Consider the following 25,241-nt stretch of genomic DNA (forward strand, 5'->3'; position numbering starts at 1 on the left):
TTGTCGTACATCCTAATGGATCTGTGGGGTTAGTCACGTCGGTCGACTTCGAAAGACAGTCGAGTTACAATCTCAGTGTCATGGCGATTCATGGCGACCTCAAGTCGTGCCATCGAGTCCGCGTTATCATCACGGACGTTAACGACGCACCCCGATTCGCGTCGAAACTCTACGAGACGGCAGTATACGAAGGATCCGTGTTGCGTTTCGAATTCACCTTGACCGACGAAGATGACCCGGATAGTGCCAATGGTACAGTAACACCATACCTCGAATCGAATCTCTTTGCGGCTGACTACAACAGTTCTAGAGGCAAGGGTTGGATTATCAGTGTACAAGAACTCGACTTCGAAACGCAGCAACATCATTCTTTGCAGCTGTTTGCCCAAGACTCTGGACAACCTCGATTGAAGACACGCTTCCCTGCGCGGTTAGACGTGGCCGTGTTGGATAGAAACGAGTTTCGTCCTGAATTTGTTGAGACTAGCTACGAGGCAACTGTTAGTGAAAATGTGTTCGAATCGGTGGTGGTTCTCAACAGTACAGATCGCGATGGAGGATCTATATACGGGGAAGTCGTTTCGTACTACATACCTTCTCCCTTCATTGCGCCTTTTAACGTGACATCACGAGGTCACGTCTACAACACTCGACTTCTCGATTTCGAATCAGATCAGTTAGAACATCGCTTCTCTGTGGTAGCGGTCGACGGAGGAGGATTCGAGAGCAATGCGGTCGACGTGACCATTTACATTACAAACGTCAACGACAACAGACCTCGGTTTCCAGACGGTGTCACTGATGACGCAAAATTTGTTGAAATAGAATGGGATAGGCCCCCTTCTTCTGATCCTGTAATTACATTGAAAGCTGGTGATGACGACCACACCGATGTCTTATACTACTATATGCCTATTGGATACCACAACTTTCCCTTTTCACTGCCAGATCCCTTAGTGGGGGCTATTGTGCAAACTGCAGATCTCAAGGCACCACCAGGCTCAGCCTACAACTTCTCCGTTCTCGTACAAGACAGAGAGAGAGCTAGTGAGTCTTCTGATGTGTTGAGATTTCACTGGCCGGTTTCCATCATATTGATCGACACAAACGACCCACCTTACTACCTCGAGGATGACATAACCATCTCGGTAGATTTTGAAGCTCTATTCTATTCTGAGAACAAACGCATTCTCAGCGTACAAGCCCAGGACGACGATTATATTCATTCTAACTATTCCGAAATAGTCTCATACAACATTCAATCGTACGAGTCCCTTCCGATTGCTATCGACTCTTTGGGTGTTGTGACATTGACTGACGACAGGGAGTTGCCTGTCACCGTGACTTTCAATGTGAGTGCTACAGATGGTGGAGGTTTGATTTCGATTAAACCAGCGCGCGTTATGGTCAACGTTTTGTACAGAAACGCACACAGTCCAGTCCTTGTTGGATTCGAGGAAGGCAACAGTTACACTACTGTGGTCGACTTGAAAGAAACGCAGCCAAATGGTAGTGTAGTGGTGGTAATTAATGTCACAGACAATGACATGGGACCAGATGGCATGGTTAAGATGTTCTCGTTGCCTCATCCCCATTTCAAAACATCTCCCAATGGCACAATATATTTAACCAAGATGGTGGACTATGAACGGCTCGATGATAAAACGTTTAACGTGACTGTAATTGCGTCTGACTCTGGAAAAATTAGAAAAACCGCTAGCGGTACCGTGATTATCCGGGTTCTAAACGAGAACGACAGTCCACCACAAGTTACATTCCCTCATTCAACGTTTCGTTTTAGTACAGGAACAATCCTTAACGTCAGCAGCAACGTCACCTACACAGACGACGACGATCCAATGCCTCAGACACACACCGTCGTATTTTCGTTGCATCAACAGAGAGGCCCACGGTCACCATTCACTGGTCGGTTTTGTCAGGCCGGAGTATTGGCACCCGTTCCAATACTGTGTATGGAGCAGACCACTAGTATTTTGACGTCAAAGGTCTTTTCCGCAGATCGGTTTGAAGGCGAGTGGGGAGCAGTTAGATTTAGCAAAATGTTTCCCGGCAACTGCAGTAGATTTGACGGCTCAAAACATTTTATGCTTATGAAGATGACAGTACAAACATGGATACGCATCGGACCTGCGGCTATGGGCACCATCTTCACTCTACATCGATGGGACAGCTATTACCTGTTAGCTATTCGACTAGAACGAAAAAGCAGAATTACTGTACGATATCGTCTCATCGACGGGGTCGTAAACTCACACCGCTTCTTGTTAAAGAAACCGTATTTAATTGATAACAATCAGTGGCATCATCTAGTGGTGGCAATCAACTACCCCAACATATCTCTTTACGTAGACGGTCAAAAGCAGGAATCGCATTCGGCCGTCAAATATTTTTCGAGTTTTTCAGGAGACCGGGTCTGTATCGGAGTAGCATCAAAGGTCGGAGACCGGCAACTGACGGGAAGACTGGCCGGTTTGTCACTCGGCTTGTCTGCGGCTAATCAACTGGACGTCGGCTGTATGATGAACTGCGGCGAAGCCATTGGTACGGTCGACGCAGTGGAACGTGTATCTGTCGTACACTCACCGGGAAAGGTAACCTTTTCTAGTCCTTCTAGTGAAGACATGCAAGCAGCTCTACGTCACATCGGTTACGTCAACCGCCACTTGGACACACGCGATGTCCGTCGATGGATTAACGTAGACGCATCGGACGGTGTAAATACGGATTCAAAAAGACTTCGCGTAGACCTACCGAGGGGCAACTTTTACTCCCCAACCTTTCTGTTTCCAAAAGTAACTTCAGTATTTTTATCACAAGGAAGTGTGTTGGTGTCGCCTAGTCTACAACTACAGGATATGGATGGCGTCGTGTCTCCTTACAATACACTCGTACAGTTAGACGCTTCTCTCTGCGACCGAAATTCGTACGACGTCGATGTCCAGCTGCAGAGATGTGGCGCTACGCGGGCCGTCAATCTCCTCCCTCGCAACGTACAGTGGACCAGACACGTACCCCAGCGATTCCAAGATTTTCGCTATTGGTTTCACTTCAATGCGACAAACAGAGTCGACATACCGTCGACCGTATTGCCCACGGAGTTTATTGGGGCTTACTATTCTATCCTAGCTTGGGTATATCTGGAAACGCCGGGCGTCATATTCAGGAAAGGGTCGCCGGACGGTGAAGTGATCAGTGTGTTGGTGAGAAAGCGGGCCGTTGAGATATCCGTGTGGACGGACGAAGGTTTTGTCACGCTGCAGTGGGATTTGCCCGTTCTCCGACAAACGTGGCATCACCTCTGTTTCACAGTCGCCAACTCGTCGTCTGCTCGTCTCTATCTGGACGGTCACCTCCTGCCGTTCCGAAAGCACATACCGAGCTCGAGTCCGGCCCAAGCAGCACCAGAGACAAGCATCGGCGGAAACTCTACCCACTCGGGTTCGAAACGACGCCAACCATTCCAAGGCAAACTGGCCGCATTCGCTGTCGTCATCGGACAGGCCGTCGATGAAAGCAACTTGCGTTGTCTTTTGGCGTGTAGAGACCGCTTGCTAATTTCGGAGCAGTACGACAGGCAAGTGTGGAGCGTACGATCACTCAACGAGAGTACGGCGTTGAGAATCTACGGAGTGGCCGACATATCGGACGTGGAGTCGATGCTGAGGTCAGTGAGCTACGACAACGTGCACGACTTCCCGCGCAACCGACCACGTCGGGTGCAATATATCGTCGAGAACGAAAAGCACGTGACGGTTGCTGAAACCAGCGTGGCCGTTCGGTCGGCGGGTCGACGTTTGTCTCTCGACGCGAGTTATCCTATCAAACGTTTGTCTCGCAGGGAGACCCTCGGTGGGTACCCCGCGCTGTATGACGTCACTTTCCTTCACGATTCCAAGAGCCAGGTGATCGATATGGTGAGTGTAGAGCTGACATCTCGTCCGCACATTACAATTCCATTTACGGGCGTGCGATTCGAATGCGAAGTCGCACTCAATGCGGCAGAACGCAACTTGCTCTGTGTGGATAGCCCGGACATGGTTCACCTCCTGTCGGCTCCTCTTCTCGTGGGTGGACGGTTGGTGTCGTTGGGAGATTTCACAAACGTCCTTAACCTTAGTAACGCGTCGCCTGCAGATGTCAGAAATGCTGTGGTCAGAGGCTTAACTGGGAAATTGTTTTCAGCCAATGAGGCGGCGTTTACAACCTTTATCAAGCAGGAGGGTAAAGATGAAGGTTTCGTCTTCGCTTGTGTAGAAATGGGCTTCGTTTCGTGGGGCATCGAGATCGACTCGTCTCAAAAGACTATCAAGTTTGTCCATACACCGTCGACGAAGCGTGGCTCGGCTCGCCAACAAGCCTACACAGTATTTACAGCAGACATCGACGACGGCAAGTGGCATCACCTCACTCTGAACGTGAGAAACCGCGTAGTGACACTGCACGTCGACGATACGACTCTTGCAGCCAGTCTGCACTACATAAAGGAAGGCAATCGAGTCACCAAGCAGTCGTTCTCAACCAAGCTACCATGGAGACTGCGCATGAGTACTATCTGCAACCTGTACGTAGGCTACAGAGGTCCTAACTCTCCAACCATGTTTAGTGGTAGCCTTTGGGGGCTGAGCATTCTCCCGGGTCAAATTCTGAGCGACCCAGCAAGAGACTGTTTACGGTTCAAGGCAAAGTCCAGGTACTGCTTGGAAGAATTAACGCTCCCGCACTTAGACGACGACGTCACCAACATTCTCCAGCGCCACAGTATATCAATGGATACTCGTGACTTTGGTATTACCTTGTGGGGTCCCGCAGACCAGAAAGTATACCAGAAAATTATAAACGAAGTGGTGTACGCAAATTGGGCACTAAGACCACATCCTCGCTACCAAACAAGAACGTTGGAGGTGTATGCTACTGATCACGGTGGTCGATTCATCAGTAATAATTTACGCATTACTATTATGTTCACTAAATAATTAAGTGGAACTGGTGACCATAAATCTATAGATTGAACTCACTGTATTTGAATTTCAGACATTTGCATGTTGATTGACTTGAATAGATAGATACACAGATTGCACTCTTGTCCTCGTGGAGAGGCTCCTTGTGCGTCTTGGACGAAGCAGTTTAAGCGCAATAGTTCAAAGTAGTCATGCTCCCACTGTAGTCTCACACAAACCTAAATTAGAGATAAATGTTTGTGTTTGTTCGTGTCTGTGTGCAACATTGTCTAGACACACGGTACAACACTACAGACACGTACGTACGAATCTACACATGTACTGTACGGTGCATATTCACGTATCCATCTGACTGTATATCATCACGTTAGATCTACAAGGTCCGTGCAGTATCCGGGAATATACGTTTTCCACTACACTATTATGGAATGATCGATGTTTGTACATGTAGAGAGTCTACTAGGTAGTCATTATAGAGACCCATCCATGTAGTGCTAAATTATTACCGTTAATTGATTAAGTAATTAATTTTTAAAATATTATTTTCATCAATCTATTTATTTATTTGTAAAATGAAAAGTCTCCTGTACAACTAACTTCTTAAGGTATCACATGCACGCTGCATCACGTGTAAACTGTGTGGCACACGCGCTGGTAAGTCTACCTACCATGCAGAGCTTACCAACTCCGTTTCAACTGTTTGGGGCCTTGGGAGTAACCAATAGCTGCTACCTCGAAGTCCAGCCGGTGTTTTACTAAGTAAGGCGTCCGTCTTACGTTGTGGTGAATACTTACCGTGACTTTTCTGACGTCAGTAGGTACTATATATGTATACGTCTGTTGTTGTGTTGAGAACGAAAGAGAGGACAGAGGCTGGCCAGCTGAGGTAAGTGATATCTAAACATAGACAAGACAAGCTCTGTTTCAGCCTCGAAGAGACTTCATAACGAAAGAAGAAATGGTAAAGAAACATGCGCATGACAGGCGGGAAATTTAATAAGCGCTCGCATGTCCAGTTCACTCGCGCAACAACGAGACGTCTGGTCTGAACTTTATTAGACTCATTAAAATTAAAGCCCTACATGTGAGAACGCCAATCTTTAGAACTTAAAATCATAGTAGTGCAATCAATGTTGACTTCGATAAGTCAAATAATGAAATAAATTAATAAATGTTACAATGATACATATATCTCAAAACAAAAACTGTTCTTTTGGCCCTATCAGTTCAATCTTCATCATCAGGATCATAAGAAAGACAATATCCCAACCACTTTTCCATGTCTGTCACTGTAGCCCCCTTTCTCTTGGCATAGCTGTGCAACTGCTCTCTCGTTATCTTCCCAACTGAAAAGTAGTTGGCCTCTCGATTAGCAAAGTAAAGACCACTGACTGATGCAGCAGGATCCATGGCCAAAGACTCGGTCAGTATAATTCCTGTGTTCTCAGCTACTGCCATCAGATCCCACATTGTCTCTTTCTCTGTGTGATCTGGTTGACTGGGATAGCCTGGTGCTGGACGAATACCTTGGTAGGTGACGCCGTGGAGGGCTTTTGCATCCAAAGTTTCTTCAGGAGAATAACACCAAAACTCTTTGCGTACTCGCTCGTGCATCTCCTCTGCAAAAGCTTCAGCTAGTCTATCAGCAAGAGCTTTCACCATTATGGAGTTGTAGTCATCGAAGACTTCTTTGTGTTTGGAAGAGAGATCCTCACACCCAAATCCAGCCGAGACAGCAAACATACCTATGTAGTCTACAATCCCTGATTCGATCGGAGCAATAAAATCTGACAAACACAGATATGGAGAAGTGTCACCTGCTTCCTTTTCTGCTTGCTGCCTCAGTCCATACAATGTGGCCAGTACGTCATTCCTCTGCGCTGCCTCTTCATCTTGATATAACAGGATATCATCACCACTACTTTGTGCAGCAAAGAAACTTATAGCCCCTGATGCTTTGAGTGACTTGTCAGCATGGACCTTCTCCAACATGGCTTGAGCATCATTGAAAACTTTCTTGGCTTCCTCGCCAACTTGCTTGTCATTGAAGAGCTTGGGGTATCCACGATTAGGATATTTGCCTCTGAGCTGCCAGACGTCGAAGAATGGCTTCCAGTCAATGTATGGAAACAGAGATGAGAGATCATAATCATTGAAAGTCCTTGTGCCAAGAAATGTTGGTTTAGTCGGCTCAAATTCATCCCACTTTAGTTTTAGCTTCAACTTCTGTGCTTGCTGGAGGCCCAAATACCGACGGTCCTGAAGGGATTCGTAGTAGTCTTCACGAATGTCAGCATACTCTTCTACAATTTCTTCAAAAAATTCTTGCTTCAAGTTGCTGTCCATCAGAGCAGAGCAAACAACCACACTCTTTGATGCATCTAGAACATGGATAGTCGGTTGATGGTATCGTGGAGAAATCTTCACAGCTGTGTGTGCCTTTGAGGTCGTGGCACCTCCAATGAGAAGAGGCAACTTGCACTGTGTACGTTCCATCTCCTTGGCAACATGAACCATTTCATCTAGCGAAGGTGTTATAAGACCCGAGAGACCAATGATGTCAGCGTTGTTCTCACGAGCTGTTTCAAGGATCTTCTCACAAGGAGTCATAACTCCCAAGTCAATCACCTTGTAGTTATTACAACCCAGCACGACACCAACGATGTTCTTTCCAATATCATGAACATCACCCTTTACAGTTGCTAAAACAATAGTGCCTGCATATGGGTCTTCCTCCTCCTCGTCCTCTTCTATCTCGACTCCCGCTTTCTCATTGGCCTGTTTTCTTAGCTGCCTCATTTGTTCCTTCTCTTGTTCCATGAATGGTATCAAGTGCCCTACAGCCTTTTTCATGACTCGCGCAGATTTGATAACTTGAGGAAGGAACATTTTACCAGCACCAAAAAGCTCACCCACCACACTCATGCCTTTCATTAGAGGGCCCTCAATGACATTCAAGGGTCTTGGATAACGATCAGTACACACACGAGCTTCCTCGGTGTCTCCAATAATATACTTGTCGATGCCCTTCACTAGTGAATGCTCAAGTCTGAATTCTACATCATTATCTCTCCACTCGTCGGTTGCAACTGTTTGCTTGCCTTTGTCCATCAAAGACTGTGCATATTCAAGCAACATTTCTGTGGCTTGAGAATGCCGGTTCCACAGCAAATCTTCACACATCTGCAGAAGATTGGATGGAATGTCATTGTAGAGTGGCAAATTGCCGGCATTGACAATTCCCATATCCATGCCTGCTTTGATGGCATGGAATAGGAACACGGTGTGAATAGCCTCTCGCATAACATCCTTGCCTCGAAATGAAAAAGACAGATTTGATACACCGCCACTGATTCGTGCTCCAGGCAAAGTCTTCTTGATCGTTTTTGTAGCTTCAATAAATGTGATTCCATATTCGTTGTGTTCCTCCATTCCAGTGGCAATGGTAAGAATATTGGGATCAAAAATGATATCATTCGGGTTGAATCCAACCTTGTCAGTTAGAATGCGGTACGATCGAGTACATATGGCAACCTTCCTTTCAGCATCGGTAGCTTGGCCTTCTTCATCAAATGCCATGACAACAACTGCTGCTCCATATCGCTTGATGGTTCTTGCCTTTGACACAAAGTCCTCTTCTCCTTCTTTCAAACTTATGCTGTTGACAATACACTTCCCCTGTGTACACTTTAGGCCAGCTTCAATCACTGCAAAGTTGGATGAATCGATACACAGAGGCACACATGCTATTTCTGGTTCCGTTGTAATCAGGTTGACAAATTTGCTCATAGCTGCCACTCCATCAAGCATGCCTTCATCCATGTTGATATCAAGAACTTGAGCTCCCATCTCTACTTGGCTCTTGGCCACACTAAGAGCTTCATCATATTTGTTTGTCTTGATTAATCTGCAAAAACGACGAGAACCGGCCACATTGCATCTTTCACCGATGTTGACAAAAAGGGTCTGTGGACCAATTTTGATAGCTTCGAGGCCTGAGAGAAGAAGCATATCAGAAAACAGGTTCTGTGGCCGTTCACGAGGTTTGCATCCTTTGACAGCTAAAGCTATAGCCTCAATATGTTCAGGTCTGCTACCACAGCACCCTCCAACGATGTTAAGAAGACCATCTTGTGCAAAATTTTGGAGATGACCGGCCATTGTTTTTGGGGTCTCATCATATTCCCCCATAGCATTTGGCAGGCCAGCATTTGGATAGCACACGATGTAGCATTCTGTTGATCTAGCAACAGCCTCAATAAATGGCCGCATTTGTTCCGCACCAAGAGCACAGTTGAGACCAAGACCCATAGGTTTCGTATGTGACACACTAATAACAAATGCCTCGGCAGTCTGCCCAGACAGGTTTCGTCCACTCTTGTCAACGATAGTACCCGACACAAAAACAGGAAGTCGCTCGTATTCAGACTCAAACAGTTCCTCAAGTCCAAACAAAGCTGCCTTCGAATTCGCGGTGTCAAAAATTGTCTCCACAATAATTGCATCAACTCCACCATCCATCAGACCTCGTGCCTGCTCTTTGTAGGCTTCTCTAAGCTCATCAAACTTCACATTCCTATACTCGGGTTTCTCAACAGAAGGTGAGATAGACAAGGTCCTATTGGTTGGCCCAATTGCTCCCATCACAAACCTCGGGACCCCTGTTTCCGCGGTGACTTCGTCCGCCGCTCTACCCGCCACCTGAGCGGCAGCCTTGTTGATGTCATAGACCACGTGCTCCAATCCGTAGTCAGCCTGCGCGATGCTCGTCGCGTTGAATGTATTTGTCTCGATGAAATCCGCTCCCGCGTACAGATACTGTTTGTGAATCTCAACGATAACGTCCGGCTGTGTTAGACAAAGGAGGTCGTTGTCACCCTGCAGATTCTTCGAATGGTCACGAAACCGCTCGCCGCGAAAGTCCTCCTCCGTCAGACGCCGCTGTTGGATCATCGTACCCATACCTCCGTCTAGGATCATGATTCGCTCTTGAAGTGTTGCTTGTAGGTGCGCTGTGAAGCGTTCTGGGCTGCGGTGTTCGCGGGAATACGTTGAGTCACCCATGATATCTACGGGATACTGGACGTTTGACAGTCGCCACGTGGTGTTGTGGCATGCGTAAAAGGCGTGATCACTTGTTGTACGAGTGTCACTTGCAGGGTGATCACTTCTACTATTTTAGTTACTGCTAATTAGTAGTTGACTGAAATTTTAATTAGGATAGTTAGTCTGTTTGATAGTAGCAAGTTTTTGAAATCTCACGCCTAGCGCGCGTTAGACCATTTACGAGTTTGTGACATGTGACAGGATCTTGAGTTACTTCTGTAGACTTCGTGTATCACTTATTGTTGCAAGCCATAGAACCCTCTGAACACAGACACAGACACAGACACAGACACAGACACACGGACACAGACACAGACACAGACACAGACACACACACAGACACACACACACACACACACACACACACACACACACACACACACACACACACACACAGACACAGACACACACAGACACACACAGACACACACACACACACACACACACACACACACACACACACACACACACACACACACACACACACACACACAAGGCAGCACTCTTAGTACCATGGCTAGGAAGTACAATGACAACCCAAGCTGTATGCAACTCGCTAATTATTAAAATATTTCTATAAAGCTAATAAACATTTCATTGCAACGGCTAACATCAAAATCTGGTAGTAATGCGTAGTCTGTCTAAACAATCTCAACTTGCCATGTATACTTTATCATCAATCATCACAGAGTATGGCATCAAACTCTGCTACTCAGGAGGACAACTGTGCGAGCTTCAATAGCCTTGCCTTCTCCAACAGGCCCCATACCTTCACTTGACTTTGCCTTTATGCCGACACAATCAATACCTATTCCTAATATTTCAGCTATATTTCTTCTAATACTTTCTTTCCAAGGCCTCAGCTTTGGTCTCTCAGCAATGATTACACTGTCGACATTTTGTATTGCTAGGTTTTTCTGTGATGCTCTTTGAACGGCTTCATTGACAAAGATAACGGAAGAAGCGCCCTTCCATTTGTCATCTGACGAAGGAAATATCTCTCCAATGTCTGGCTCTCCACAAGCTCCCAATATGGCGTCAGTGATGGAATGAAGAAGTGCATCAGCATCACTGTGACCGTCCAGTCCAACGTCACTTTCAATAGCAACCCCTCCTAAAAGCAGTCTTCTTCCTGGAACCAGTTTATGGATGTCGTAGCCCAGTCCAACACGACAGACAGCCATTTGTCAATTGCCAGCATCCGGGAGCGCTGCTAAAGCCTACATCACGTGCATTCGATGGACCAAATAGTGGAGAAAGCTCCTGCCAAGCTGAATTTAACGTTGGAAATAATAGGAAGAAGGAACGATGGTTTTCACGATTTAATGTCGGTAATGCAGACAGTAGACTTGCACGACGTCGTCCGATGTCACGTGACCGACGACTCCGCACTAACTTTCGAATGCAACGTGAAAGAACTGAGCAACGAAAACAACACTGTCTACAAATCAGCCGTGGAACTGCGAGACTATGCGGTATCAAAAGGTTGGAGAAGAAATTCCTTGGGAGCTGCTATCAAGCTAGCTAAGAAAATTCCGATTGCTGCTGGTCTCGCTGGTGGCTCATCAGATGCTGCCGCCACTCTGAGAGCTTTGAATGCGTTATGGAAACTCAATCTTAGTATGACAGAGCTTGTTTCTCTGAGTTTGAAAGTAGGATGCGATGTACCATTCCTAGTGTCTGGAGGAACAGCTTTGGTTGGGGGCAGAGGGGAGTTGATCACACAGTTGCCATCTGCAGTAATACCTGGATATGTTACTATTGTTGTGCCTGAATGGAATCCCGACGGTCAGGGTGAAGGGTTGTCGAAGAGTGGAACTCTGTTCAAACATATTACGTCGGCTCACTTCTCTGCTGTATGTGTGTCTTCATCGTTGACCGAGAAAGTGAGAAGACGGGAAACTGTGGTTGATGATGATCTAGCGAACGTATTTAAGTCTGTGGTAAATCAAGCGTTTCCTGGCTGGAATTCATTTCATTCAAATTTAGAGCATGGTTGCTCTCAGCGATTTGCATTGTCGGGTACTGGTCCGGCCATGTATGCATTGGGTTGTGACAAAACCACTGCGACACAAGCCATGCACATTGCAGACAGAGCAGGTATACCTGTTCAAGTGTTTTCGTGTTGTGCACAATAGGCAGTAATGATATTTTATGTAATAATGTCTCTGTTGTTTGCATAGTTTTAGTTTTATTTTCAAAAATGATTTCGTCATATTTGTTTGGGTCACTTGTGATCAGTTGATTGTGTAGGCATCTGACTTTGAAATCTGATTTTTATATATTATGCATAGCGAGCACATGCATAGTTAAAACAAAGGGTATAAACAAGGGTGTAAGATGTTTGCCTTAGAAAGAGTTAAGGCACTTACCATGTTGATTTGAGCATCAAGGGTGCTACAATACACGACTGCCATGGATTCAATACTTCATAATGCCAAGATTATCTCGGCATTATGAAGTAGTATCAAATCCAAGCGAGATAGGTGGATATATATATATATATATATATATATATATATATATATATATATATATACGTTCTCATAAAGAAAGTGGTCATGGTTCTGGCACTCTAATAGAATCTAAGATGATTGATATCTATACTTTCGCTTTAGGTAAGTGACTTTCTGTATACATTTATTGTTTAGTGAGCGCGTCTGTTATGATATCAGTAATTAATGTGCTCTTGTAGGCAACTTTAAGGCTGTTCAAGCATTTTGTACATCATTGGAATAGCGGCTACCTATTAACTGCGTATTGTTGGTCCACAAGTGAAAGTACAAATTATCACATTATATATACTAAGTACCGCCCACAAGTTTCACTATCTAGATTTAGGAAACGATGGCATAGAAGACTAGGCTTTAGAGTACATAGTCGCATGCATCAAGCTACGGGCAGATGTAGTCTTGTGTAACCAGACCCTTTCTCGCCGCGTCATACTTCTGGGCTGGCCTGCAAAATGTGCAATAGTAAATGAGGCGTCACTCGGTAACGACAATTTACGAAAGGAATCCGGGTGATGCTCTAATACACTCGTATACATTGCACGACAATCGCGTTTGGGTGGAGCCTGAAAGCGAATGTCTTTCCAATTGAAGACGTATAGTATAGGGCAATTTCTTTTGTTGGTCACTGTCAGGTGCAACCTATTGATTGCGTCTTGGTTAGACGGAACGCGATATTCTACATTGCGTAATTATACATTTCTATGAATATATGGCGTCACATGATGAGCAGTGTAGATACGCAAGTCTAACATTTCCATTACTTTGTCGCTGTTTGGTGTCAGTAGATTCCTGTATATATAGTCAAGAGGATAATAGACGCGCAGTGTTTCGGACTCAAGGATGAGCTGGGTGCTATTTCTTTCCTTTTTGGGATTCACCATCTGCACAGCGGCAGAGGTGCCAACGGCTCCCAAAGACGTGCGTGAGCCGGACAGTGACGGACAAGTAAGACAAAGAAACAGTGAACTGAACCTTTTGAGGAGTCTGGATTATTTCTATCCTGACAAACCAGTGAACAAGTGGAATATTTCTCAGATAAGTCAATCAAGGCAACTCAACACTCCAACTCCAGCAGCACAGATCAGAGCTGCAGTCTACGTGCGCTACGACGACCAAACGCCCGAAGAAGAACGCGATCGTTTGCACCGTGTCTTGCTATTCGGCGGATGGGAAGCTTTCGATCTACTGTCCATCACACAACCGAGAGGTACGTGGATCTACACTCCAATCGTCAACTCTTGGTTTCGTCTTCCGCGTACACAACTTCAACCTCGAGACAGACTAGGGCATTCCCTAACAACAATCTGTGCTAACGAAGTCGTACTATACGGAGGACACACGAACTCTTATGTATACGATCGGAAAGACTGCGGCGACTGCAGTTCTAGAAACAGTAGTTGTCGGGACCCCTCGACGACACAAGATCTGTGGATATTCGACGGAGTACAAGAAACGTGGGAGCAAATAAATGTGACAAATGACTCTCCGCCTCGGCGTGCGTTTCATTCGGCAGTCGCTTTCGGCTCCACTTCTAACAATAGTTCTAGTGGGGCGTGTCGTTGTCATCAATCTCTTCTCATTTTCGGCGGTGTAGGCGAGAGTGCTACGAATTTATCTGACAAGAGGCTGGACGACTTGTGGGAGCTGAAATGTGTTGATGGTGGAGACGGAAATGGCACTTATCAATGGACACGTCACCAACGAAAGTTTCCGTGGCCAGCAATGCGATCTCTTCATTTCAGTTTCGTCCGTGGCAACGAAATGATAATGTATGGCGGTGTATTAGACGTTGCCAGCGTGAAAGCTGAGGCAGACAGGTTTTGGTCTCTTGACGTTAGGTCTATGAAATGGACCTGGAAATCGTATTGTCGCAGCCAGCAAGCATCTTCCCTCATATATAATCTATTGACGTCATCTGCACAGTCGTCGTCGTTCGTTTTCGAGAAAGATAAGAATAGGATTATTCTCATTCAAACTCGTTGCGTTTTCTCACTGTCTCTGACGGCTTCTCCTTTCTGGCAAAGACACGATCTCTTCAACGTCGATGCGGCGCCCGTTGATATGACAGACTTTACGGCCGTGTCTGTAAATGGGAAAATAATTGTTTTCTCGGGAATAGAAGCTCACAACAATTATCAAAACATACGCGTTTGGGAGCTTGCGGAGAGCAACGGCGTATGGGTATGGCAACTTCGTCCTCTGCCGAGACGCGATCCTCCCGTGCACCCGCTAGTTTCGTGGAACCTTGCAGGAAATCAAATCATTTTTAGCGGAAGCACGTCACCCAGCTGGGCTGGAAAATTCAAAAAAGTGTGGTCGCAAATACGAGATTCTTTTATTAATAACGAAATTTCTGTAAGTAATTTGTTGTCTGCAGAGTCTACAAATATGATCAAGTTATTGGTAGAGTCTTTTAACGCCTTTACAAAGCTTTTTCGTAGTTGCACAAGTTGTGAAGTTGTGGAAGAGAATTTCCATTCGGTTTGGCAGATAGATGTTACGCAATGGATGTGGTGGCAGTACCCGACTTCGACTGACATTCGTCCTGTCTTTTTCACTACCTGTACGACTACTGAATACGAAGGGTCGAGAATGATGGTTACTTACGGTGGATCGTCGGTCGCAACTTACAAAATGCTGAAATTGTCTTATTCGCGTGCAGGCATACCTATGGTTTTCAACATGTCCGAGGTGTTTGTCTATTTTATAGACAGGCGACAGTGGGCGAAGCCCAAGATAATTTCAAGTTTTCAAGGGAGCCCTGGTGTGCGATTGTTCTCTACATTGACAGACATGGGGAATGGCCGTCTTATTATGTATGGAGGTGCAGCAGTAGACAATCAAATCATAGAAAGTTTTCTCAGGAATATGACTGGAACAGATTTTTTTAAATTTCTAACGAAGTCTTCGAAGTTTCTTAAAACTGACGTCTGGGAGATGTTGCTGTCGACAAACTTGAGCAGTCGTCACAGAAGTATCAAAGTAGAGTGGAGAAGGTGGGAGGACAAGTCTGACCTGCCACCGAGCAGAATCGGCCATCGTTCTGCCGCTGTGCGAGACATTGTCGTCATCTGGGGTGGCATGGCGATAGCCCAAGATAGGAGCGCAACTGTAATAGAATGTGTGTCAACTCTTTTAGTTTTGAACATCAGCAGCCAGAAAGCAACAACTTATAAACAAAGTGAGTCTGTGTGTTTGAGCTGGAATCCAACTGGATTTTGCGGAATGCCTATCACCGTTTTGGGTTCTAGAATTATAGCAATAGGTCATACACAACACGAAAACGGTCATTGTACTAGTACACGTCCTTCAACAGTTACTACTAGTACGCGTAATTCAACACTTCTGTCCGTCATGATTGGTGAATTGTCAAACGAATCAACTTGGGAGCCGCACGGTTCTCCTTTGCCTTTCATGCCGGATTTTCTGTTTGGAAGAAACAAGAAAATTGTAGTCGTTAAACAGGGAAGCAGAAATGACGAACAAGGCAAAGGCCAAGAGCTGACGAATCATTTTAACTACAAGGACAATGTGTATATTTCTGAGATGACTCCCGGATGTGGGGAGGGGCAATATTCGGACGATTGGTTTGTCAATGTTTGCAAGCCCTGTAATAGCACTTCGTATGCCGCTCCTGGGCAATCCAAATGCACTTCGTGTCCTACTAAGGGCTTGTTTACTCACAACACGCCGGCTGGATCCAAGTACGACTGCCATTGTGATCCGGCATATTGTATTCACGGTCGCTGCTCGATTGCAAAGTTAGATGAAAGTGTTTCGGCTACCTGTCAATGTTATTTTGGTTTTACTGGAAAAAGATGCCAACATCCCACTAATGCCATCATTATTACCACTTCCATTATTAGTTTTATCCTATTTACGGTTCTAATAGTATTTTTTGTAAGACAAATGAGAAAATACAAGGAACAGAAGGCTCTCAAAGAATCAGAGCTGGAGGAGATGAGTCGAGCATGGAATATCAATGGCTCGGAGATTGTTCTTATGGGTAGAATAGACGACGGTGCCCCGGGAAGTTACGGCGACGTCTACAAAGCGCGCTATCGTGACATGACAGTCGCTCTGAAAAAACTGAGACTGCGCACAAAAACGTTTGAAAGAGAATTTCAAAGAGAAATTCATCTAATGAAGTCTATACGTCACGAGAACATTGTCTTGTTTCTTGGCGCAGGCGCTTTTGCATCAGACGAATGTCCGTTCTTGGTGGTGGAATATATGCAGAATGGTGCACTTACAACTATTTTGTACGACACCGATGTAATGATTACAGAAGAACAGCAGATAAAGTTTTGTTTGGATGCTGCAAGAGGCATAAAGTTTCTTCATCTCCAGCGACCACCAAGGATTCACCGCGATTTAAAGAGCAATAACTTGCTTTTGAGTGCTGATTGGGTAGTGAAAGTGGCTGATTTTGGAAGTGCTCGCTTAATAAAGAGTGTAAGGGCTAGACAGCCCGTGGTTAAGCAGCCCACTGTTTCTAGTACTTCTGAAGAGTGGCAGCAAGCTGCAGTGCCATTGCTCAGAGCTGACGGAGAACTCTCTGACAGCGTGGGTACAGCGCTTTGGAGAGCGCCAGAAATCTTTGCCGGTGCCAATTACGGAGCTAAAGTAGACGTGTATAGGTACACTCTCTCACACACGCGCGCGCGAAAGCACGCACGCACGCACGCACGCACACACAAACACACACGCGCGCACGCACACTCACGAACACACACACACGCGCGCGCACACCGCGCCACATCATACCTTCACACACATAGACACACTCAATCAATATCCAATTGCTAATTTACTATATATCATGTTTTTACAGTTTTGGTATTGTTATGTGGGAAGTAGTGGCCCGTGGAAGACCCTACAAAGACAAAGGCTATTGTTGGATAAAAGAAATAAAAGAAGCAGTTCTCGCTGGAGTACGACCTACTTGTCCCAGCCACGTTTCAGAAAACTACGAGTACCTAATGAGCCAGTGTTGGATCACGTGTCCTTCCGAAAGACCAAATTTTACTGAAATTGTTCAGCATTTAGAGACAATGTTAGCGCAGGTCAGCAGAAAAGAATACGTGAAGGAAAGTGGACTCTGATAGTCTTCGTCGCATTCGTGGTGCAGTTGGAAGCTACACTGACTGACAGATAGTTAGATATCGGATCGAGTCTGTCAGATATATTGACTGTAACATGACGTTGCGATAGCTTTACTGTATTGTCTTCCTGTACGGTATCCTATTTGTGCTATTAAATAAAACGAAATTCTAACTAGAAATGGATAGCCCGGATGCTGACGTAAACCAGGTACTTTGGATTTTGCAGCAGGGGCGGGGCGTGACTTTGCATCCAATTCTACAAACTCCTAGCGTTGTGCATTGATATTCATTTGATTGTGCACGAAACGTTTTCAGATTATTTTCAAACTAAACAGCTTTCTCGCATAGCCATTGTCTTCTATATTCTGTATTGTCTCTTACCAATATACACAAGTATCATCACACGTAACGCCAGAACACACATAATATTATATTGTGAGAAAGCCCTGCGGTTGTACACATTCGCAATACAAGTTGGTGATGTACATGACACATCGAGTGCACTCACACGTCGTGCTAGATCGGTTTGTCATCGACTTCGTATATGTGTATTTAATTTTCGAGGCGATTTTAGCTAATTATTTTTCACTTGTGCCTATTTTGCAACGTCTTATCGTTTACACTCTAAGAGTGTCTGATCACTTGCCAATATCAATTGACATCATTCTGCATGTGCTTCGATCTTTCCTTGGGGTCTTATTCTATTAGTTTCTTGCACAATTTTTTTGAAACTGGTCGATTATTCGTTTGATAGAGGGTTTCGCTTGCGCAACGTTTGGCAAACGAATTATATACTTGACATGTGCCAATTAAGATATACTCATTTCTCGTTTATCAAGAGACGATTGACGTACATTTTCTGTGGTGGCACAACAATTTGCTAAAGTTTAGGTGGACGACTGAGCGTGATCGCATGAAGGCAAGAGAGCACGATTACATACTTTGTACTCTGGGTTCGCTGAGATTTCTGTTTTCTAGTTTTGCGCGTCATGAGAAGGAGGAACGTGTGCGTGATCACTTTGCAAATTTTTAGTTTTGTTTGCTGTTTTATGTTGCAGTCATCGAGTCAGACATCTGAACATGACATCTGCCAAGAGAAATACAAGGAAAGACGACATTTCACACAACAGTGTTGTGCGTGTACATACAAATCGAGTGTGATAGGTTGCGATTTGATTTGCAGGATCCCAAACGAATCAACAAGTGGAGCGAGCCGCAGATGACGTACTCTTCTCTTCGAAACTGTCCGCGGCCGGCGGCATACGTCAAAGCGGCCGTCTACGTGCGCTACAACGTCACAGACAGTCCAGAACAACGCGACAATTTAGAACGAGTCTTGTTGTTTGGTGGATGGGAACACACGAATTTCTACGCCTCCGAGAAGTCTCCACAACGGGGCAGTTGGATTTACACCCCGACCGAGAACTCGTGGTTTCGTCTTTCGTCGAAAAACCAGCCTCCCAACAGATTAGGCCATTCCCTCACAACGATATGTCGCAACACAATCGTCATGTTCGGCGGGGTGTTGAACTCGAGGGTCAGCCATGACGTTCATGAGTATGGATTTGATCTAGAAACATTGCCGACTCCTACCGGTGAACTCTGGATTTTTGATGGAATAACCGAAGAATGGGAGAATAAAACTTCGGTGTCATCGGAGAGCTCTAAGCCTGTTCCCCGAACTTTCCATTCCGCCGTCGCTTTCGACGTTGGAAATTCTATGTGCCAACCATCTATTTTCATTTTTGGTGGGATGGCCAAAACGTCCAATTCTGATTCGCCTTACCTGTTAAGCGAACTGTGGGAATTGAAACTGTTAACTTTGCGCAATGGGGAGAAAAAAGTGGAGTGGGAAGAGCATATACAAAGTCTGAAGCATTCGTGGCCTTCCGGACGATACCTTCACAGTGCCGTCAACGTAAACAACAGAACCATGTATTTGTTTGGAGGATTTGTTCGGACAGGACAAGGTAAACCATACGTTACAGAGTCATTTGTTTGGGAGTTTAATCTTTCGGAAACAATCTGGAATCAAAGGGCTTATAATTACTCGAAACTGAATCGTTCAAGTGATGACATTGACAGTCCAGTAACGAGCACTTCCGCCTTTGTCTTTTATCCAGAAAGCAACCAAACTCTCCAGATTACTTCAGGTCACGTTTTTACTTTGAGAGAGCCGTTATCTTGGATAGAAAATGCAACGTCGGCCGGAAGTTCTGCACCGGTTTCGCTAAGGACCTTCGATGCGGTATCGCTTTACGGGAAAGTGTTGGTGTTTGCTGGCGTCGAACCGCACACGTCGTTTCTGACAACGAGAGTGTGGTACGTCGAGATGAGTTACGGTATATGGTCTTGGCAGCTTCGGCCGACACCGAGAAATAGTCCGCCATTACAAGCACTCGCCTCGTGGAACGTCGCGGACAAACGACTCGTTTTTAGTGCGAGTGCCTCCCACGAGTGGTCCGCGTCTCTCTTACAAAATTATTCTATATTAACGGCATCTTTTATCAAATTATACAAGAAATTTACTGAGTGTGTGGAGAAACCGACTGCAGACAAGAAGGTCTCCGAACTGGGACAACAAATTCGAGATCTAAAACATCATTTTGACCACATTGGGCTCAACACAACTAAGAATTCAGTGTGGGAGATGGATCTAGACAGCCATATATGGTGGCAGTACTCAACTTCCACTGGTATTCGTCCCCTGTTTTACACTGCATCCAACCTTATGACATTTAGGCACACGCCGAAGAGCAATATGTCGTTACTCGTCACATATGGCGGTTCGTCGGTGTGGGCGTACCAGAAAACGAAATCAGCATCAAGCAATTGCTCCAAGTGTATACTGACTCTGTCTTTTACCGTGGCCGACGTGTTTGTGTATTTATTGGAGCGGAGACAATGGTTCAATGCGACAGACAGCTCTAATTCATCTTCTAGACCTGAACCTAGAATCTTCGCTGCTTTAACGGACATCGAAGATGGCAAATCTATGATCCTTTTTGGAGGTGTCTCTCTTAATGTTACAGTGCTAAACAGAATCTTAAATCAGAAGAATGATTCAATATCTGCATTTGTCGATTTATATAAGCAAGGAAGAGAAAAATTGAAAAACGATGTTTGGCAACTGACTTTGACGGCCCCCGAAGAAATCGTTGGCCGGATTAACTTCAAAGTTCGTTGGCGTTTGCTGGCAAAAAATTCCAACCCCAAAAATAACAAAACACCAGAGGGAAGATTTGGTCATATTGCTCTGTTTGTATCAGGTAAGCTACTTATTTGGGGAGGAATGCGTTTGATATCATTTGCAGTTAAAAACTATTCTGAACCGCTCCAAGATATTTTGCAATGCACGAAAAAGCTTTGGATATTTGATCTGCGAAACAAAAAGTGGCACAACGTGTTACCTCAAACAGAAAGTAAAGTACTTGCATGGAATTGCTTGAATATAATGGACTTGTGCAAACCTCGTGCTACAATATTGGGACAAAGAATCGTCACTATCGGTAAATCAAAGTCTGAATCTGACAGCAAAGCGAGCTGCAACAATCCATCACTTTTGTCCACGTTTGTCATGTCTAATGACTTTAAACATTTGGGTCAACACAATGACAGTCAAAAGTACTGGGAAGAACACACAGCGTCCATCGCTTTCAAACCCGAGTATTTGTTGTCGTGGAAAGACAGTATTATAGGGGTTAAACAGGACATAAACAGCGACGTTCAGAAACATGGATTGCAGTTAGCATTGACCTTAGAGTATCAAGACAACGTATATATCACGAAGATGCAACCGGGTTGTCTAAATGGCTCATACTCTTCTGACTGGAAGACTTCACGTTGCTCTCAATGCAATGAAAGCTCATATGCCCAAGAAGGTGCAAAAACCTGCACTGAATGCCCAAAAGGGTTGATTTCTAACGGATCGTCTGCTTCGTCTCCTGAAGACTGTTCATGTAGTAAGGGTTACTGTAGCCACGGACAATGCTTTGTTGCAAAATTGGGAGACAAATTGTCGGCTGAATGTCAATGTGACATTGGCTTTACCGGTGACAGGTGCCATTATCCCACTTATTTCGTGTTTGCAGCGGTTGTTGCGGTCGTGCTTATCGTGCTCGTTGTGCTGCTCGTGTTTCTCTGTCTGATGTTGAAGTATAGAAAGCAGAAAACTATCAAGGAAATAGAGCTGAAAGAAATGAGAAATGTGTGGACGATCAGCTGTTCCGAGCTGCAACTGTTAGAGAGGATCGACGACGGCATGCCTGGCAGTTACGGAGACGTGCAAAAAGCGCGTTATCGGGACATGACTGTGGCTGTAAAGAAGCTGAAACTGCGGACTAAAGAATTTGAAAGAGAGTTTAGGAGGGAGACCGAGTTAATGAAATCAATGCGTCACGAAAATATTGTGTTGTTTATCGGTGCCGGACAATTTCAGACAGATGACTGTCCGTTTCTGGTCGTCGAGTATATGCAGAATGGGGCATTGACCAAGATCTTGCGTAATAGAGAAGTGACAATTACAAAACAACAGCAACTGAGTTTTTGTCTGGATACGGCCAAAGGAATGGAATTTCTACACAGTCAGAGACCTCCCAGGATTCATCGTGATCTCAAGAGTAGTAATCTGTTATTGAGCGCAAGTTGGGTAGTCAAAGTAGCTGATTTTGGATGTGCTCGTTTAGTCAAAGTCGAGGGCAACAGACAACCGGTGGTAAAACGGAGGAACGCCACAGAATACTCGAAAGACAATATTTCAGTGCCATTACTTTCTGCTGGAGGGGACATGTCTGATAATGTAGGAGCAGCTCTTTGGAGGGCGCCAGAGATTTTCGCTTGTAAGCCATATGGTACGGCTGTAGACGTTTACAGGTAAAACGATAGTTATTTACATTGTTATTTACAAATTTTTAATAAAACGCGCGCGCATGCACACACACGCGCGCGCACACGCACGCACACACACACACCACCACCACCGCCGCCACCACCACCACCGCCGCCACCACCACCACCACCACCACCGCCACCGCCACAAACCACCACCACCACCACACCACACCGACACCAAGATGAACCAAATTTTTTATTACAACGCGCGCGCGCGCACACACACACACACACACACACACACACACACACACACACACACCACCACCACCACCACCACCACCACCACCACCACCACCACCACCATCACTACCCCATACCACACCGCACCACACACAGGCACACACACACACACGCGCGCACATGTCCACACACATGTCCACACACATATTTATGTTTTAGTTAACTTAATTATGTTTTACTATGTATACATGCAAGTATTAATTTAAATGTTTCTGTGACAGCTTTGGTATTGTTATGTGGGAAATAGCTGCTCGCGTCGTCCCTTACTGCGACATGAGTTTTCGATTAACTACTGACGTCAAGGATGCCGTCTTGTCAGGAGTGCGACCCCCTTGTCCCAGCGGCATCGCCAAATCTTATAGAGATCTATTGGAAAAATGTTGGGCTGCTCATCCATCTCAAAGACCTACGTTTTCCAAAATAGTTCAGCGTTTACAACGCATTTCTCAAATCGATAACAACAACGCGCAAGTAAGACAAGAAGATTGTTGACACTAAAGCAGCAAAGATTTTTGAGACTTTAGCATGCACCTGCATGTTCGTAGAATTAAGCAACTGCATGCTTTGTTAGATGTTAAGCAGCGCCAAGATATGCGGTGCTCTTGCTAATTGATTCTGACTACAATATTCCTGTGTATCTTATGTATAGCTCTCTTTAAAGTTTAGTAGTTTGACTCATACACTACAAGAATGTTCGACAGGTTTCGCTTGCTCAGTAGCTTGATGAGCAGTGGTTAAATGAAGACATTGCAGCAAAATTGGTCTGTCACACTATAGTTGGTCCCCCACCTCCAACTGGTCTGGGGGCCTGGCCCTATGTACCAGTTGTGTTTGCCATAGTTGGTCCGGTATTGCCGTAAGTGGTCCTAGACCTTAACTTTAACCCTAATCCTAACCCTAGCCCTAACCCTAACCCTATAGTCTCGGACCAGGCAGTCATTGCTAGGGCCAGTTGTCGCGTGACAGGTCTGTAGCTATAAGAGTTTATTTTATCGTTTACAATGAGTGGTATAGCTCTTCCTCCTGTAATCCTCATGCATATGTCGTCATGACAAAAGAATCTTTCTGCAAGATCAAACAAGTAGAAATAGCTCGATCCATCTGCAGCACTTTTTAACACAGAGTGTACTAGCATACAGGCTGCAAGGAATATTGCTAATGCGCGTGTTGTTCTTCAGAACAACGCAGGGAAACTTCAGAATAGAACAATTATGAAACACACTACCACACCAACAGTTATACATTTGTAAACCAGCAGTAGTTGGCAAAAGTCAGCAACACAAGAAACTTTTTGTTTCTCGCAGTCCAATTATAACCTTCACCGGGGCAACTCGCCAACGCGGACGTTTATTTCACTGAACCGCACATGCATGTATACGCATGCATACCGTATTACCCCGCCTAGAAGGGCAGGAGCACTTAGAACATTCGGAACTATGTGCTTTGACAAGTTTGTAGAGTTTGGTTAGGGAATAGGGTAGAAGCCATGGAATTCCCTGAAGGATTGTAGACGCAAGAAGACATCACTGATAGCCATATTTTTTCTGATTTGGTTGCTTCCTTCACAAATAATTTTCAGTAACATTGTGCATCAGTTAGAAATGCTACAAAATTTATCAGAACTGTAGCTATCAGTGCATGAAGTTTTTTTCTTTGTCTGTAATCCTCCAAGGAATTCCATGGCTTCTACCCTATTCCCTAACCACACTGTACAAAGACACGTAGTTCCAAATGTTATAATGAGAGCCCCTGTCCTTCTAGACGGGATAATAAGGTATGTACCATCTCACGACAAGAGACGCCGCCGTTCCAGTCCAGAGCCTTGTAAAGCGGCTTACGATTTCAACTGCTTTAATTAGCCTAGTGAATTGTTATAGTCAATTGCGTAATATATAGTTTTGTTGGCACCCTAGACTGCATTTTCTGTATCATAAATCTTGATTTCGCTGAAGCAGCTCGGTATACGAGTATAATTCGTATAGTAGGCGAACGGGTTCTGCCAAGTCCATCTGTAATTTAAAAGATCTCTATATGAGTCTGACTCTGAGTCGAGTTCGAAAGCAATTGCAGTTTCACTGTGTCTCATAAAGAAACAAGATTAAGTAATAAACTTACATAGGATGCTGGTCATTGTGCCTTCTATGACAGCCTTGCGAAACCGTAAATGTATAAGTGAGATAATCAATGCATAGAGAAAATTGCTGCGTTCACGGGTTTTCTAATTTCTTATTCAAGTGCACCTAACGTAATTTCGGTTTGCGTTTCATTTAGTTAGATATTACAGCCTTCATCAGTAGCACCAAGTCAGTCATTCTCTAGCACGACAATTATATACCATCTCGGCTGTTTTCGATACAGAGGCACTGCACGCAGTACAAAATGGCAACAGTAAGATTTCTGACCTT

The 25,241-nt window shown here is 45.0% G+C and overlaps 6 protein-coding genes across 6 annotated transcripts; 4 read left to right on the forward strand and 2 right to left on the reverse strand.

The window, feature by feature from the left end:
• The first annotated feature begins 29 nt into the window (after positions 1 to 29).
• LOC134192364 (uncharacterized) lies at positions 30 to 5,130 on the forward strand. Its single transcript, XM_062661101.1, has one exon. The coding sequence runs from the start codon at positions 81 to 83 to the stop codon at positions 4,992 to 4,994; it is 4,914 nt and encodes a 1,637-aa protein (XP_062517085.1). The 5' UTR covers positions 30 to 80; the 3' UTR covers positions 4,995 to 5,130.
• Positions 5,131 to 6,018: 888 nt separating this feature from the next.
• On the reverse strand, positions 6,019 to 10,034 carry LOC134191962 (methionine synthase-like). Its single transcript, XM_062660615.1, has one exon. The coding sequence runs from the start codon at positions 9,957 to 9,959 to the stop codon at positions 6,207 to 6,209; it is 3,753 nt and encodes a 1,250-aa protein (XP_062516599.1). The 5' UTR covers positions 9,960 to 10,034; the 3' UTR covers positions 6,019 to 6,206.
• A 594-nt stretch (positions 10,035 to 10,628) lies between these two features.
• LOC134192059 (2-C-methyl-D-erythritol 2,4-cyclodiphosphate synthase-like) lies at positions 10,629 to 11,311 on the reverse strand. The gene has a single exon (XM_062660737.1). It carries the CDS (start codon positions 11,267 to 11,269, stop codon positions 10,784 to 10,786), a length of 486 nt encoding a protein of 161 aa, XP_062516721.1. The 5' UTR covers positions 11,270 to 11,311; the 3' UTR covers positions 10,629 to 10,783.
• Positions 11,237 to 12,824, forward strand: LOC134192058 (putative 4-diphosphocytidyl-2-C-methyl-D-erythritol kinase). Its single transcript, XM_062660736.1, has 2 exons — positions 11,237 to 12,185; positions 12,781 to 12,824. The coding sequence occupies exons 1-2, from the start codon at positions 11,324 to 11,326 to the stop codon at positions 12,822 to 12,824; spliced, it is 906 nt and encodes a 301-aa protein (XP_062516720.1). The 5' UTR covers positions 11,237 to 11,323.
• Positions 12,825 to 12,942: 118 nt separating this feature from the next.
• Positions 12,943 to 15,039, forward strand: LOC134192512 (uncharacterized). Its single transcript, XM_062661248.1, has 2 exons — positions 12,943 to 14,957; positions 15,029 to 15,039. Exons 1-2 carry the CDS (start codon positions 13,439 to 13,441, stop codon positions 15,037 to 15,039), a joined length of 1,530 nt encoding a protein of 509 aa, XP_062517232.1. The 5' UTR covers positions 12,943 to 13,438.
• Positions 15,040 to 20,606: 5,567 nt separating this feature from the next.
• LOC134192087 (uncharacterized) lies at positions 20,607 to 23,599 on the forward strand. Its single transcript, XM_062660774.1, has 2 exons — positions 20,607 to 22,575; positions 23,058 to 23,599. Exons 1-2 carry the CDS (start codon positions 20,699 to 20,701, stop codon positions 23,326 to 23,328), a joined length of 2,148 nt encoding a protein of 715 aa, XP_062516758.1. The 5' UTR covers positions 20,607 to 20,698; the 3' UTR covers positions 23,329 to 23,599.
• Positions 23,600 to 25,241: the final 1,642 nt, after the last annotated feature.

This window comes from Corticium candelabrum, chromosome 16 (assembly GCF_963422355.1).
Source record: "Corticium candelabrum chromosome 16, ooCorCand1.1, whole genome shotgun sequence".
Taxonomy (NCBI): Eukaryota; Metazoa; Porifera; class Homoscleromorpha; order Homosclerophorida; family Plakinidae; genus Corticium; species Corticium candelabrum.

Excerpts from the sequence above, each read along its gene's own strand:
- LOC134192058 (XM_062660736.1), top strand. The coding sequence starts at position 11,324 with ATGGACCAAATAGTGGAGAAAGCTCCTGCCAAGCTGAATTTAACGTTG. Across the intron at positions 12,186-12,780 it reads GCACATTGCAGACAGAGCAG|GCAACTTTAAGGCTGTTCAA; the intron begins GTATACCTGTTC and ends GTGCTCTTGTAG.
- LOC134192364 (XM_062661101.1), top strand. The coding sequence starts at position 81 with ATGGCGATTCATGGCGACCTCAAGTCGTGCCATCGAGTCCGCGTTATC.
- LOC134192512 (XM_062661248.1), top strand. The coding sequence starts at position 13,439 with ATGAGCTGGGTGCTATTTCTTTCCTTTTTGGGATTCACCATCTGCACA.
- LOC134191962 (XM_062660615.1), bottom strand. The coding sequence starts at position 9,959 with ATGATCCTAGACGGAGGTATGGGTACGATGATCCAACAGCGGCGTCTG.
- LOC134192059 (XM_062660737.1), bottom strand. The coding sequence starts at position 11,269 with ATGGCTGTCTGTCGTGTTGGACTGGGCTACGACATCCATAAACTGGTT.
- LOC134192087 (XM_062660774.1), top strand. The coding sequence starts at position 20,699 with ATGATCCTTTTTGGAGGTGTCTCTCTTAATGTTACAGTGCTAAACAGA. Across the intron at positions 22,576-23,057 it reads ACGGCTGTAGACGTTTACAG|CTTTGGTATTGTTATGTGGG; the intron begins GTAAAACGATAG and ends TTTCTGTGACAG.